Source organism: Colobus angolensis, unplaced genomic scaffold (assembly GCF_000951035.1).
Source record: "Colobus angolensis palliatus isolate OR3802 unplaced genomic scaffold, Cang.pa_1.0 Scaffold3, whole genome shotgun sequence".
NCBI classification, from domain to species: Eukaryota; Metazoa; Chordata; class Mammalia; order Primates; family Cercopithecidae; genus Colobus; species Colobus angolensis.
In genome coordinates, this window is record NW_012116265.1 from 17,080,051 (window position 1) to 17,096,355 (window position 16,305).

Below are 16,305 nucleotides of genomic sequence, written 5' to 3' on the forward strand. Positions count from 1 at the left end.
GGCCTCCCAAAGTGCTGGGATTACAGGCTTGAGCCACCGCGCCTGGTCTAAGGGTTATTTATTTTCTTATTGCTGAGTTTGGCAAATTCTTGATATATTCTGGAAATAAGTCTTTTGTCAGAAATGTGATTTGCAAATATTTTCTCTCAGTCTGTGGCTTGTCTTCTCATTCTCTTAACAATGTCTTTCATAGAGTAAAAGTTTTAATTTTAACAAAGCCAAATTTTGTCAAAATTATACAAATAGTTTTTTTTCTATTATGGATCACATTTTTGGTGTCATATCTAAAAATTATTTGCCTAACCCAAGGTCATGTGGATTTTCTCCTGTTTTGTTCTAGAAGTTTTATAGTTTTGGCTTTTGCATTTAGGTTTATGACCCATTTAATTTTTTTTATTGCAGTGAAATATGCATGATAAAATTTGTCATTTAACCATTAAATTTAACATTTTAAAGTGTACAATTCAGTGAGATTAAGTATACGTACAATGTTGTGCAACCATCACCACCATCTATTTCCAGAACTTTTCCTGTGACCCATTTTGAGTTAGTTTTTGTATAAGGTGTGAAGTTATAGGTTGAGATTCATTTGTTTCACGTGTGGACGTTCAATTGTTCCATTGCCATTTATTGAAAGACTATTCTTTTGTCATTTAATTGTCTTTTCACCATTGTTGAAAATCAGCTGAATTTGTATCTTTTCAATTTTGTTGTGGGGCTAGTATTTCAGAAACTACATAACTAGCATGTGCTGTACCCTCTGATTAAACTGCTGTGCTTTTGAACTACCGGTTTGTGAGGTAAGCCTTCATGGTACTGAGAGGTGGGTCTGAAAGCACTTAGGGGTGGGAGATGAATTGACTGTACAGTTAATCCAAGGAGCTTGGCTTACATTTTGAGGACAGTGGGAGTTTGCAGTAAAAGGTTTTAGGCAGCAGTGACCTGATATGATTCACACAGTGAAAGATTGCTCTGGCTGCAGTGTGGAAAATGGATCCAGGCAGAGGAGAATCAACACTAGTCAGGAGTGGCTGGAGGAAGTGGATCCACTGAATAAATACAAAGAAGGCCAAACCACTGGGATTTGGGAATCAATCAGATATAAAAGAGAAAGAAGAGAAGAAAAAAGCGGGGGCCAGGATAGCTCAGTACATGGTTGTGCCACTCCTAAAGGAGAGAACAGAGGAGCTGGGGCAGGAGTCTTTTGGAGGACGGTGGTGGGGAGGTGATGGGTACAGCTTTGCCTGGGTTGTCTTTGAGTTGCTGCTGGGGTGTCCATTGGGAGAGGTCCACAGGCAAAAACATTTATGGGTCTGTGGCCCAGAAAAAGGATTTGGGTTAAAAATGTAGATGTGTGAGTTTTCAGCATATGGATGGTATTTGAAGCCATTGGAGTGGTGAGACTTTCTCAAGAAGGGACAGTGGAGTAACAGGAGGGAAGAGGCCAAAGGAGAAATCCTAGGAACATCATCAGGGAAAGGATGGTGGTGAGAGGAACAGAAGTGAAGGACACAAGGATAGGACATCCACCAAGACAAGTGGAAAACAAGAATGTCACAGAAACCAAGGGAAGAAAATCTTACAAGAAGGGAGAAGTTATGCAAAATTACAGAATATTCAGGAAATAATAATGCTTAGGGCGTGTTCTTTCTGCAGGACCCTACTATCCTCAACAAGGAAAGCATCAGGAACAGTGAGGAGGGAGTTTTGGTGGCATGATGGTGGTGGAAGCTATATCATAGTGGAATGAGCATGAATAAGAGTGAGGAATTGTAGACAGCAGCTGCAGACAACTCTTGCAAGAAGATTGGCTGTGAGAGGTGGGAACGCAGGGGCTAGCTGGAGGGGACCTGGCACTGAAGAAGGGCTTCTTGACAGGAGTGATTTGAGCATGTCTTAAATGTTGATGAGAAGCGGTCAGTGAAGGAAAGGAGAGGGGTAGTAGAAGGAGCGTCATCTCAGAGGAGGCAGGCAGGAGGGGGTCCGGAGCATGGTGGAAGTTCCAACTGCTGTGTTGGGAGAAGAGGAAAAGGTGGTTAGAGATGCTGGTCAATGCATTGTTGTAGCAACAGGGATTACAGAATTTACACTTGGTGGCTCTATTTTTTCTCTAAAGTTGATGGGGAGATAATCTCCTGAGAGCAAGAAGGGAGGCAATAGGGCAGCAAGTTTGAAAAGAATGATCATTGTGAGAATGGGAGAGAAAGCTAATTAAAGAGCATAGAATTGCTGGGGAGGGTTGAGGGCAGAAGAGAGGTTGGAGACTAGCACACTAATGGCCTCAATCTATGGAGGTGGTAATTTTATTCATCGGTGCTCAGCAGCCCAGATGTAAGAGACAAGAAGAATAGTTTTACTGACCTACGCAGATATAATCCAAGAACAATGGGCAGGAGAGTTGATGATATTGGGGAGAGTGATTTAAAAGAGGGGTCATGGGAATTCCATGTTGTACAGAGAAAGAAATGATGACTGAGAGAAAGCTTGAGAAGGACAGAATAGAGAAATCAAGGGTTTGATGGAGTTAAAAGAAAAGATGAAGTAGAAGTGGGAGAGGCAGAACGCCATGAGAAAGCCATGCCCTCAGAGTGGGTGTGTGAATTTATGATTTCAGAGGGGAAACAGTGCCCAGTGATGACATATCCAAGGTGCAGCCAGGGAAGGGAGTATCTGAAGTACATGGAAAGGAAGGTCATTGAGGAGATCATGGCAATGAGCTTCCAGGGCTTAGGATGACTCATCCACACTGGTGACAGGAGGACTAGAGGTAGGGAAGAAGACTGTGAGTCCAGGGCTGAAGTTTCAAGGAATCGGGGAGTGGGCAGGAGGTCAAGGAAAGTCAAGGTTGAGGGTGGGGTAAACATTGATGAGTGCCTGATAAATCTCTAATGAACACATGGATGCATGAATCAGTGAATAAGTGAGCAAATGAATCCAGTAATTCAGACTAATCTGGCGTACATTCTGGGAATATCTAGCCATAAATCTTGAGATTCCCAAAGAAAATACTAGGCTCAGAGAAGGCAGATCACTAGGAGTATAGAGGCCTCGGGTTATCATAAGAGTTGAAGATGAGCAAATCTTTTCAGCCTATCCTATCTGAGAAGCTGTTTGCGCTCTCTAGACCAGCCCATGTTCAATATGGTAGCCATTAGCTCCTTGTAGTATTCAGGACCTGAAATAAGGCTAGTCCAAATTCAGATGTGATGTCCAAGTAAAACACACACTGGATTTTGAAGACTTAGTACAAAAAAAGAACATAAAATATCTCATCTTGAACTATTGATTACAAGCTAAAATACAAAATTTTTGGATCAATGGGGTAAAATAAAATATTATTAAATTAATTTCACTAGCTTTATCAATTGATTTATTTTTACTTTTTACACGAGGCTACTAGAAAATTCTAAATTACATGTGTGGTTCACAATATATTTCTTCTGGGCAGCCCTGTTCCAGGCGTTGGTCAGTAGCCTCTGTGATCCTGAAGAAAGCACTATGCCACCCCAATATTTGCACATGTTCAATCAATAAGTTAATAAATGTAGCCACTCTGTTGGAATTCCACATATATTTGTTGTCATAAGTAAAATTTTAGCCCTCAAGGGCTTAAATTTCCTATACACTGGAACTGTCCCTTTAAGAGACCATCTTAAGTCTCTCAAAGTATTGCAAAACCTCCCACTTGCTCCATTAGATAGGTTCTGCACCCTGGAAACCATGGCGGTGATGGATGCAGGTGCTCACACTTGTCTTCATTGTTAGCACAGTTGGAATGAATTGAGGGAATCGTCTCTCTTCTTGGGATATTTCTGCCACAATGACTGTGCACATTACACTTTTAATTTTCCTCTGACTGGGGAAGCCTAAGGCTCCACTCCTTCAGGCCCAATCTCCTTGGAACCTGTAGTTACTGGCTTGCTTAGTAATACTCATTACAGTTGGAAGGGCAGGAACCCTATTTTAGCCTGAAATTGTGGAAGAAGATCCTACGTCAGCAGGGTCTGGAGCTGTTTTTTTTGCCCAAATCCAAAAATGTAATAGTAAACATTGAGAGTTGATGCTGGGTCAGGCACAATGAGGAAACTGAGGCCCCAAGAGCTTAGCAACCTGAGAGGTTCCACAGGTAAAAAGTGGCAGAGCTAGGATCTCCACGTAGGTGGTGTTGAGATCCACCACACTAACTCCAAAGTGTGTGATCCTCATATCACCCTACACCTTCCAACACAACTGATTATGGACCAGGAAACAAAAAGAGGGAAGCCTCACTTAATTAGTCTCAGAAAAAGCCTCTGAAAGAACATGGATCAGTTGGGCTGACACACTGTGCCCACACATGTGCATTGAACAGCCCAATTGAGACTAGATCCTTTAGCAGAGGTTCCCAAACCATGCATTGGAATAAGTGTTTAAGGGCCTCATTCCAGGGCTGCTAAATCAGAACTCTGGGAGTGGGGCCTAGAAATTTGTATTTTGAAAGCATTTTCCCAGTAGAGATAAGGGAACCATTACCCTTGATTAGGATCTGATTTGGAACTTGGACTTCTGGATAACTCATGGTACAAAATGGAAGGAGGGTACAAGGAGAGTTTTACTCAAGCCACATCAAAGGAGGGGGCCTGACCTCAGGAGCGCCTTTGGTAGATCCACCATTTGTGCACTAATTTCTAAGGAGGTTCCCAACCTTCAGATTGCTGGGGCCTCTGTTTCGTCTCAAACAAAGGGATGAGTGCTGTTGCCTGAAGGCAGGCAGACATTGCCACCTCTAGAACTAAGGGTAAGTAGTGGGAAGGCCACAATAATTCTCTCCTTCTTCCTCCTTTTAGCCTTTCAGTGTTATGATGTACCCAGCTGGTCCAGGATCTGGTGACTCCCCAGAAGGCTTCCCTGAACAACCAAGTCTCCAGCCACAAATTGGAAATCGCACAACTCAGACACTGGGTACTGAAACTGGGTGTATCATCCAGTCCCTCCTTCAGAGCCTGTTTGGGGCAGAAGACTGGGGGAGGGAGACTAGGGAAGAGAGACTCAAAGAGGTTGCTAGGTGGCACAGAAGTGATGGCAGAACTGGCCTTCATTTAGTGACATATGCTTTGTTCAACCAGTCAACAAAGGCTTATGTGGTGGCTAGTAGTGCTAGCGAATGCACATTTGGCCACTTGCAAAACCAGTGAGCAAGTTCGTGGTATGGTAGAAGGAGACTGACTTTATTACAAACCAAAGCTAGCAGTGGGGAAAAACGATCCAGGCTTTTGCTTTAATGGAACTGCTTCACATTTCCAAGCAAAATGCGAGGCTTTAAGAAGTTTTGGTATGGAGGGTATGCAAGGGGTGAGGCAGTGCAGGTCTTCGTGATGAGTTCTGATGACTTGCTTTGAGTTACTGCCCATCTGGTGAACGGGCTGGCATCATCTCGGGCTGGGCTGAGTTGTAAATTAACTGTAGCCTTGAAGCAATCTCCTGGTGGGGGAGATTTCCACAGATGCCTATACTGTTTCAAGATTTAGTCTCTGGAACTTTTAAGCCAACATACAATTAGATATGCTAATAGTGTGTGTGTGGTTGGGGGGATAGGGTGTCGGCGGGGTGCCTAGTGGTTAACTGAACAAAAAGAAACAAAGAAATAAAAGAATATAACAAGAATATAACCTTCAAGCTGGGTACTTGGTTACAGTAGGTGCTTGGACTGTATTAGAGATACCTCAAGGTAAGCAAACAACCAGCCAGAACTGGTCCCTGGCCTTGTGGAAGTTTCTCTCTTCTCTCTCTCTCTCTCCTCTCTTTGTCCTCTCTCCTTTCTTTCTTGACTCCCTTATCAATGGGACACCCTGTTTTCCTAGATTAGGAAAAAGAAGACCCATTTAGAAAGTGGGGAAGGAGACAAAATATTACTTCCTGAAGCAAGGTAGGACTCAATTTGTGACCTAGAATCTGAGACAGGGAAGTAGAGGCAGGAAAAGGGGGAAAATGGGGAAAAATTCGCTTCCTTTCTGGGCTGAGAAAGGCTAGAAGTCAAGGTTAAGTGGAGCCTTAGAGAAAGTCCAGCTCTTCATTTTACAGGTGAGGAAACTGAGGGGCGAAGAGGTTATAGTGTGGTCACAAGGTGGACACCTAGTTAGTGGCAGAAGTGGGAATAAACTGTGGGCTTTGAATAACACTATGGGGCCTCCAGTGAGGCACTCAATTTTATTTTATTTTATTTTATTTTATTTATTTATTTTTTTTTTACTAGTCTAAGTTATTTATTTAAGCCATCTCCTGCCACAAGCAAAGGGATGGAAGACCAGTATACCAGTCATCGTTTGATACAAGAAGATGAGCTTAAGGTCCCGTATACTTTTTCTGGTCCATGTGCAGAGTAATGGTCCAAACCAGTGCTGTGGTCCCTGGTGCCCAGGTAGTGGTCCAGATTCTCTTTATTCATCTTCATAGCCAGTTGGAAGTGGATTCACATGAGGGTTATGGAATAGACTATGGTTACCATCTCCCCAGGGAAACGGCTTGGTCCTGATGCGGAGATGGGGGTAGGCGATGAACTCGGGTCTCTCGTGCTCTCCGTGGTGCGACTTCAGGTACACATTCAGCATGCTGACTGCCACCCCGGGGAGCGCGACGAAGAAGGTGAGGGTCTTCCACATGCGAGCTGAGCCCTCTTCGCCATGGGCGCCACTCGACATAGGCCGCCCCAGCTGTGGGCCGGACCGACCCAGCAGCCGAGAAACCCGGGACGCACCAACTGCCGCCATTTTCGACCTGGACTCGAGGCACTCAATTTTAATCCGGCACGCTTGGGTGGCAGTCGGGAGCTAGGCTAGGGTAGTTGCCATGGAAACCGGTTCCTCCCACTTCCTGCGTGCGCACCCACAGACCTGCGCTCCCAATAAAGTTGTTGTTGAAACGCGGCGGCGGGAGCGCCGGCTGCACCACGTGGGCCGGACCGGGCCGGGGGCGGGGCCGAGCTGAGGGAGGCCCTGCAGGCAGCTGTGAGGAGCGGAGGCGGGCGCGGGCGGCCGGCCATGATCGCGTCGTGCCTGTGTTACCTGCTGCTGCCGGCCACGCGCCTCTTCCGCGCCCTCTCAGGTACCGGCCAGGCGTACCGACAGACAGGAGCCCGGCCTGGGCCCACCTCTGCGGGGCTCCGCGGGCCTGGAGCGGCGTGCGGTTGTCCGGGCCTTAGGACTACCGTGCTCCGGGCAGTGCCGACGTGTAGGGAGGCGTTCCTGAGCCCTTGTCCCGCGGGCCCCTCCTGACCCCACGAGGACTGGACCCGACCGACGACCCTCGTGGGCGGCCCCTCCTCCCGCTGTTGTCAGATGGCTTCCGGCCACGGTTAAGGTGGAGAGGAGCTGTGGACGGGCAGGGCCCTTTCCTGGCCCTGGGGGTGCAGAGAGATTGTGGGGTCGGCCAAGCCAGCACCCCGAGGGGTCGGGAAGGGGTAGCAGCTCGGACCGAGGCGAGTGCCCAAATTCTCGGCGGGTGAGGCGGGTCGGCTCTGGGAGGTTTATGGCCGAAGTACTAGACGCACCGGTCTTCGCCAGGTCAGCTTCACACTCACCTTTCACTGCCACCTGGCAGCTCTTGCTCCTCTCTCACCGGTGTCTGGTTGAAAAACGGACGCTCAGTCAGAGACACATTTAGATCTCAGCTTTGGAGCATTCCCGCCCCCAGCCCCGGCGGTTTAGAGGGAGATGTGCTGGGGTGGGGGCAATGCCCAGTCGATACCTCAGAGGGGGTGGTTATTTCGTTACTTTTTCGTGATTTGTCTGCATTCTCAGTTCCTGGGCTTTGAAATTACAGAGGGTTTTATGCGACCATCAGTTTCTGAGATCCCATGGAACTCGCAGACTTTTTGCCTTTAATTTATGGGACAGGACCAAGAAGTACTTAGGAATGAGGGCTCCAACTGTGTATTCTGTGGTTTTCCTTTGTGGAACTTTACACAATTGATACACAAAGTGTGTGTCATTGATAATATATATTTCATATAGAAATATTTAAAATTTATTTTTACTGTGTATCTGCCATTAGAATGCAAACTTCAGGAGGGCAGGGCCACGTCCATTTTGTTCGCTGTATCTCTGGTGTTAACACATTGCTCGGTATATAGTAGGCACTCAATGAATTCAGGAATGTCTTGTGTGTCCATACTTCTGAGGGATGGGAAACTCCACAGAAGTAATTGTTTTCAGAGAACTAAGGATATTCTTTTAACTATGTTGCTGTTACTCCTGGAGCTCTTCTAATGCCCTCTATGGCAGCCTTAGTGATATAGTATACTAGTCCAGAGGTTTCCAGACCAGTAGAGTCCTAAGGATCTCAGAGGAGGGCCCCTCCCCACCTACACATTACAGTAGTCCCACTTATATTTACTTGGCATATTTGGTTTACAAATAAGATTTTAAAAAAACAGAAGCGTTCTGCTGCTGAAAATCCACCACCACCACTGCCAAAAGACATCTGCCAAAATCGAAAGCCTCTAACTTCGTGCATATGAACCAAAGAACCTCTGCCATCTGATACACGCAGAGGATGTTTCAAGGGGCAGATAATTAGCAAGTCCTTGAGACTAAAGCTCAATGACCCAGTCTGTAGGTTTAGAGCAGGGTTTCTCAATCTCAGCACTGTTGATGTTTTGGGCCGGATCATGTGTTGTGGGTCCGTCCTGTGAATTGTTGGAAGTTCAGCAGCGTCTCTGTCCTCTAACCACTAGATGCCAGTGGCACTGCTGCAGTTGTGACAACCGCGGTGTCTGAACATTGCTAAATGTCTTCTGACGGCAAAATCACCGTGGTTAAAAACCATTGTTTAGAAAGACATAAATATGCATAGGCTCCAAACAAGATATTTGAACAGTCTTTCAATATTTGAGCCACTTTTAAGTTTTCTTGCCTTAAAAAAAAATTGCCAGTAAAATGAGTCTAGTGATTGAGGGCCAGCATCATGCATGTCACTTGTCCTGTGCTGTAAATAAATGGCTGAGTGTGTGAGTGTGGGAGTTGTTTGCTCTCACCAAAATACTGTGCTCAGAGTTTTTTAGAGTTTTTCCCACGTTCTTTCTTGCCTGTTGGTTGTGATTTGTGGCTGCAGTAGCAAAGAGATGTCAGCTGTCTCTTACTGTCAATTGTTGGCACCTTGTAATTTATGGCCTCTGATGTGTTGTGGAATGGGAAAGCAGATAATGAAGTTTGTGAAGATTTTATTACAATAAGTAGCTTTAAGAAGAGGCTTAAGGGCCTTTGCTGAGATGTGAATTGTATAGATTTTTGAGACTGTCTACTTCAGGACTTTTTCTTTTGGAATACATTCATAGATCAGGGAATTTATACAACTAGAAAAGCTCTTAGAGATTATCTAATTCAAACTTCGCTTGTCTCTATTTTTTTTAAATTAAAATTTTTTTTTCAATTTTTTTGAATTGAGGTCTCACTTTGTCTCCCAGGCCGGAGTGCAGAAGGGCAGTCACAGTTCACTGCAGCCTCGACCTGGGCTCAAGCAGTCCTCTCGTTTCAGCCTCCCAAGTAGCTAGGACCACGGGCATATGCCACCATACTTGGCTAATTTTTAATTTTTTGTAGAGATGAAGTTTCGTTATATTGCCCAGGCTGGTCTGTAACTCCTGGCCTCAAGCGATCCTGCTGCCTCTGCCTCAGCCTCTGCCTCCCAAAGTGCTGGGAGCCACCACACCTGGCTTCTTGTTCCCATTTTACAGTCAAGAGTAACTCCATCTGACTAGGGCCATTGTTCAAGGTCAGTTTTGTTAATTTTGCTGCTAGATCATAACCCACAGTTCTGATTCACAGTCAAGTGCTGGTTCTAATGTAATGTGGTTCTTAGAACCGAAGAGTTTGTTAATAGTTTTAACTAAGTCATGTAAAAGGAGTGGGGTTATATGTGCCCATCTGTGTTCTAGATTATGTGAGAGGGCTGTTCTTTCATGCACTGAATATTTATCAGATCCCTGCCTTATAAATTAGTCACCACTTGTAAAGAACAGTGCCTGGCACATAGTGAATACTTTGCCCTGATTATGATGATGATGTTCAGGCATTAAGGTGGGCAGGCTCGGTGATGGTACAGTGATGAGCAAGGTGGATATGGGCCTTGCTTTTATTGGGCTTATGTTTTAGCTGGGAGAAGAGTGTGGATTGGATGACAGTCTTATAACCTGGTATTTTGGCTTTCCTCCTAGATGCTTTCTTTACATGTCGAAAAAATGTCCTTCTGGCGAAGAGCTCATCCTCCCAGGTAGAAGGCGACTTTGCCATGGCCCCTCGGGGCCCTGAGCAGGAGGAATGTGAGGGCCTGCTGCAGCAGTGGCGAGAAGAAGGGTCGAGCCAGGTACTCTCAACTGCAAGTGAGGGGCCCCTTGTAGATAAAGGACTAGCCCAGAGCAGCCTGGCACTTCTGATGGATAATCCTGGAGAAGAGAATGCTGCTTCAGAGGACAAGTGGTCCAGCAGGCAGCTGAGTGACCTTCGGGCAGCAGAGAACCTGGACGAGCCTTTCCCTGAGATGCTAGGAGAGGAACCACTGCCGGAGGTGGAGGGCCGTATGTGGGCAGCTATCCCCATGCAGACGGACCCCCAGTATGCAGACTGTGCTGTCCTCCCAGTGGGTGCCCTGGCCACAGAGCAGTGGGAAGAGGACCCGGCGGTGTTGGCCTGGAGCATAGCACCTGAGCCTGTGCCCCAGGAAGAGGCTCCCATCTGGCCCTTTGAGGGCCTGGGGCAGTTTCAACCTCCCCCAGTGGAAATACCATATCATGGTGAGTCTGACAACTGACTGAGTGAGCCAAGGGAGCAGGGTGTCTCAGGTGTGGGCAGAGCCATTGCTAAAGAGAAGATTCTATGGTAGGGAGCTCTGCCACTGCATTCTATTTTTCTTTCTTTTTTTTTTTTTTTTTTTTGAGACGGAGTCTCGCTCTGTCGCCCAGGCTGGAGTGCTGTGGCCGGATCTCAGCTCACTGCAAGCTCCGCCTCCCGGGTTTACGCCATTCTCCTGCCTCAGCCTCCTGGGTAGCTGGGACTACAGGCGCCGCCACCTCGCCCTGGCTAGTTTTTTGTAGTTTTTAGTAGAGACGGGGTTTCACCGTGTTAGCCAGGATGGTCTCGATCTCCTGACCTCGTGATCCGCCCGTCTCGGCCTCCCAAAGTGCTGGGATTACAGGCTTGAGCCACCGCGCCCGGCCTTGCATTCTATTTTTCTAAGAATCTTGGCATGTAAGATCTAGAGGGGCCTTACAGATCATCTCATCCAGCCCCATGGTTTTAAAGGTGAAATAATCACAGTGCAAAGAGGTAGTAGAACATGCCTAAAGTCATAAAGCCAGGTAGGGGAAGAACTGAAAGCATACTCTAGTTCTGTTTCTCCACAATATCATTTCTCTGGTGGTAACCCTAGGGCTTTCTGAGGGTAGGGATGGAGAGGTCTCAGGGCCTCTATTCTCTATCTCAGTCACAATCACCTCAGTTTTATTTGTGTTGTATATTCAGAGTCCATTAAAGTTTGAAGAAAGGCATCAATAGATTTGAAATCCACTATGCTGCCACATGCCATAGGGGAGATGGGGACACACTGTGGTTTCTAGTCCCACAGACTCTTCCAGGTTTAGGGATCAGAAAACACCCAGGGCTGCAGTTAACTCTAGAAATGTCTTTAACCTCAGGTGACTGTTAAGCACACTCATCTGAGTGATTCTCCAGAGATATATAGATTTATCAAAAATGAGAGATTGTCAGCTTGCATATATGGAGCATCTATTAGATGCTAGGTACTGGTGATGTAGTGGTGAGCAGGCCAAGATCTCTGGTTTTGTGGAGCTAACCATGTCATCTGAAGAATGTTCATAGAGTGCTACTCAATTCCCCACAGAGAGGGATGGGTGACAGGGCAGATGGTAAAAGGAACTTCAGGCATAATATTACTGAGTCAGGAGTGGAGGTGGTGGTGCCTCTGCATTACTTGTACTTGCCATGGAATGCTTCTCCCAATCCCTTTTCAGAAATTTTGTGGCGAGAATGGGAGGATTTCTCTACGCAGCCAGATGCTCAGGGCCTGAAGGCAGGAGATGGCCCTCAGTTCCAGTTCACTCTGATGTCTTATAACATCCTGGCTCAGGACCTGATGCAACAGAGCTCAGAGCTCTATCTACATTGCCATCCAGACATCCTCAATTGGAACTATCGCTTCATGAACCTCATGCAGGAATTCCAGCACTGGGACCCCGATGTGAGTGAAAGGGGGAGTTGTCATCTTGCATTGTTGCTGGACCTAGGCTGTTTCCCAGTGCTCTTAGAAGATGAGTTCAACCCCATAGTTGTTCAAATGATTGGAGTCCTATCTAGGGCTGGAGTCTGCCTGCCTGGTGTCAGTGAGTTGTTGGCAGATGCTGAGAAGAATCTCCCTAGGTATGCACTCTCCAGCACCTTTATGCAGGAAGGGAGGCTTGAGGGATTCAAGGAGCAGGAAAATCCAGTGCACATGTCTAATCTCTTCAGCTTAGGTCTGGGCCTGTTCTTGCTGTTGGTGACTGGGAAGTTTCACTGTGACCCAGCAGCTTCCTACCTGGCCTCAGGACCTGCTCCTAGAGGGTGGGGGTCACATTCCAGCACTCCGGAGTGATTGGATTCCTTGTCGATTTCCCAGATCCTGTGTCTCCAGGAAGTTCAGGAAGATCATTACTGGGAGCAGCTGGAACCCTCTCTGCGAATGATGGGTAATGCAGCTCCCTGGGATGCTTGCCAGCTTTTCTTTCTACAGCCTTGCCTACTCTCTCCTGAAGACCCCATCCTTCCCTTTTGTCTTGGTAAACCCTCAGTTTCACCTGTGAGCTAGCTCCTTCCATGTGTGCCTGAGAAAGTAGAATTCTGCAGTTTTTTTGTTTTGTTGTTTTTTTTTTTTGTTTTTTTTGAGACGGAGTCTCGCTCTGTCGCCCGGGCTGGAGTGCAGTGGCCGGATCTTGGCTCACTGCAAGCTCTGCCTCCCTGGTTTATGCCATTCTCCTGCCTCAGCCTCCCGAGTAGCTGGGACTACAGGCACCCACCACCTCGCCTGGCTAGTTTTTTGTATTTTTTAGTAGAGACGGGGTTTCACCGTGTTAGCCAGGATGGTCTCGATCTCCTGACCTCGTGATTGCCTGCCTCAGCCTCCCAAAGTGCTGGGATTACAGGCGTGAGCCACTGTGCCTGGCCGAATTCTGCAGTTTTAAAGCAATTCTGACATACATTGCTATTTGATCCTTGAAGTAACCAATGTGGTGAGACTGTGTTATTATTCCCATTTTACAGATGAGAAAACTGAAATTCTGAAAATTCGTGTGACTTCCTCAGAATCACAAAGCTACAAAGCTAGTAGATGTGGAGCTAGGAATCCAGCTTCTCTGACTCTAGATTCTGGGCTCTTTTCTATCATGTTACATTGCTTCATATCCTTCCCTCCTTGCCCTTCCAGCCCCTCAGTCACCTAGTTACAACTGTAAGGGGGAACCTGCTGAACCAAGGAAGTGGCAAAGGCTTCTTTATTGAGTAGCAGGAAGAGTGCCTCAGGAGCACACACTGGGACTGCTGGTGCTGGTTGGAAGGGATTCAGGCTTTAAGGACTCTGACCCATCTCCTTGGTGGGGTTTTCCTTGCAGGCTTTACCTGTTTCTACAAGAGGAGGACCGGGTGTAAAACCGATGGCTGTGCTGTTTGCTACAAGCCCACCAGATTCCGCCTGCTTTGTGCCAGCCCTGTGGAGTACTTCCGGCCTGGCTTGGAGCTACTTAATCGGGATAATGTGGGCTTAGTGTTGCTACTGCAACCACTCGTCCCAGAAGGCCTGGGGCAAGTCTCGGTGGCCCCGCTCTGTGTGGCAAATACCCATATCCTTTACAACCCACGCCGGGGTGATGTCAAGCTGGCCCAGATGGCCATTCTCCTGGCAGAAGTGGACAAGGTGGCCAGATTGTCAGATGGCAGCCACTGCCCCATCATCTTGTGCGGGGACCTAAATTCTGTCCCTGATTCACCTCTCTACAACTTCATCAGGGATGGAGAGCTCCAGTACCATGGGATGCCAGCCTGGAAGGTGAAATGGGAGAGGCCACAGTGGGGGTGGGAACATGGTCTAGAGAGAGATTCAGCTGTTAGCATCAGTGCTTCTTCTGTGGCAGGGACCTCAGTACACCTGTTCTGGCCTGTTCCTCCTTTTTCTTGTTATGTTGAATAGCTTGTACCCAAGCCTGGAAGTTAAGAATTCTTGAGTACTTCGGCATGTTGGGATTTTTTTCAGTTTTTATCATAATTCACAAGTAGTACGTGAGTATGTACTTGGAGGAACTTAAACATTATACAGTAAGGCACAGGCCTGTTTTATTACCCACATTCCCTTTCTATTCTCTTAGAGTCACATAATGACCATTCTAAGTTTGGTGGTAGTCTTTTAGCTTGTTTTCTTTGCATTTACAGTGATATCTATGTTCGTATGGTATTGTAATCAGTGTTTACATTTGTTAAGCACTTAACTCTGTGCCATGTGCTATTTTGAGCACTTTATACTCATTAACTCATTAGTTTTCACAATTTCCATCATGGCTTCCATTTTATAAATGAGGAAACTAAAGCCCAGAAAAGTGAAGTAATTTGCCGTAGGTTATGCGGGTAGTTAGTGGTGGAGCCAGGATTTGTAACCAGGTGGTCTGGCTGCAGAGCTCTTACCCTCAAATACTGTGCTGTGATTGCTTATAACAGCCAATATGTAATCTGCCATGTGTGTTTTATAAACATGATACACTACTATATGTTTCATTTGTAGCTTGTTTTTTTCCACTCAGCAATTTGCATATGGATCTCATTCCTTCTAACTGTTGAGTGTTGATGACAGACACCTTATAGTTTTATCAGCTTGTGCTGATTTCTTTATGTCACTTAATCTCCTTGTTCCTCTATTTTGCCCCTGCTGTTTCAATTTATTGACTAACTTTTGGCAAGGCATGATGGTGGAAGGACACAAAACGATTGAATTACTGTTGCGCACATGGGATTTTATGTAAATGAGCCAGATGTGTGCAGAGAAAGGCATGATCTTGCCCTAAAGGAGCTGTAATCAAGGAGCTCAGGGAACCAGGAAAAGAATTGACTGCCTGCCACATGGCAGGCACTGTTAGGCATAGTGAATGAGAGCACTTGCTTTGAAGCCAGGCAGTCCTGAATTCAGATCCCTGCTCTGCCACCTTGAACAAATTACTTAACTTTCTTAAACCCAATTTGCCTCATCTATACAATGGGGGATATAATGGGACCTGCCTCAGAGGTGTTTTTTGGGTGAATTAAATAAAATAATGCGTGTAAAGTGTTTTCTAGTATCTGGTTCAAAGTCAGTAACTGGTAGTGATATTAAGATTCTTAACTGTACATGGTATTATTATCCCATTTTATTTGTTTATTTATATTTTGAGACAGAGTCTCGCTCTGTTGCCCATGCTGGAGTGCAATGGCACGATCTTGGCTCACTGCAACCTCCGCCTCCTGGGTTCGTGTGATTCTCCTGCCTCAGCCTCCTGAGTAGCTGGGATTACAGGAGTGTGCCACCATGCTCGGCTAATTTTTGTATTTTTAGTAGAGACAGGGTTTTGCCATGTTGGCCAGGCTGGTCTTAAACTCCTGAGCTCAGGTGATCCACTTACCTTGGCCTCCCGAAGTGCTGGGATTACAGGCGTGAGCCACTGCGTCTGGCCTATCCCATTTTATAGTAGGAGATATTGAACTCAAGAGAGTTAACTAACTTGCCCAAAGTCACACAGCTATTAAGTGGCCATTGAATTGCAGATCTGTTTTACTTCAGATGACTTATTGAAAATTTACGCCCTTATAGGGCAGGGGGATTCTGTCTATCGCTACTTTATCCCCAGCACCTAGCTAGTGTCTTTTGGCTTTCAAATATTTGTTGTTGTTAAATGGCATAAAGGGACTTGCTACACACGTTGGAGATGTGCAGATGACTGATGTTGCCGAATGTTTCCCCTACTACGTTTTGTCCGTTCCCAGGCTGCTCATTGGCTTTGACCGAGGATGGTGACGTAGATACGGTAAAGTGCTTTGGTGCTTTCCCATTTGGTTTCACCCTGTGGTTTCCCAGTAATAGGTTCAGGATATTAGACCTTGATCCAGAAGATCTAAAGATGAGGATAAACCTTTAACCATTGCAACTTAAAGCCCGTGAGAGTTGATATTCCCTGTGGAGGAGAATTGTATTGATTTTTTGGAGGTTAACTTTGGGGAACCATGTGTTCATACTATTCGATTCCCCTTGATTCAGTCTCTTATC

The 16,305-nt window shown here is 46.3% G+C and overlaps 1 protein-coding gene and 1 pseudogene across 2 annotated transcripts in view; one reads left to right on the forward strand and one right to left on the reverse strand.

The window, feature by feature from the left end:
* Positions 1 to 6,230: 6,230 nt before the first annotated feature.
* Positions 6,231 to 6,755, reverse strand: LOC105517124 (annotated as a pseudogene). Its single transcript, XR_001002617.1, has one exon. The product of XR_001002617.1 is annotated as a cytochrome c oxidase subunit 6A1, mitochondrial pseudogene (transcript).
* A 129-nt stretch (positions 6,756 to 6,884) lies between these two features.
* Positions 6,885 to 16,305, forward strand: part of ANGEL1 (angel homolog 1 (Drosophila)) — a 31,188-nt gene continuing 21,767 nt past the window's right edge. Inside the window, exons 1-5 of the mRNA XM_011949517.1 lie at positions 6,885 to 7,080; positions 10,190 to 10,765; positions 12,002 to 12,228; positions 12,646 to 12,715; positions 13,634 to 14,067. Of these exons, the coding sequence (XP_011804907.1) occupies positions 7,017 to 7,080; positions 10,190 to 10,765; positions 12,002 to 12,228; positions 12,646 to 12,715; positions 13,634 to 14,067 (1,371 nt within the window). The 5' untranslated portion in view covers positions 6,885 to 7,016. The remainder of the gene's footprint in view (positions 7,081 to 10,189; positions 10,766 to 12,001; positions 12,229 to 12,645; positions 12,716 to 13,633; positions 14,068 to 16,305) is intronic.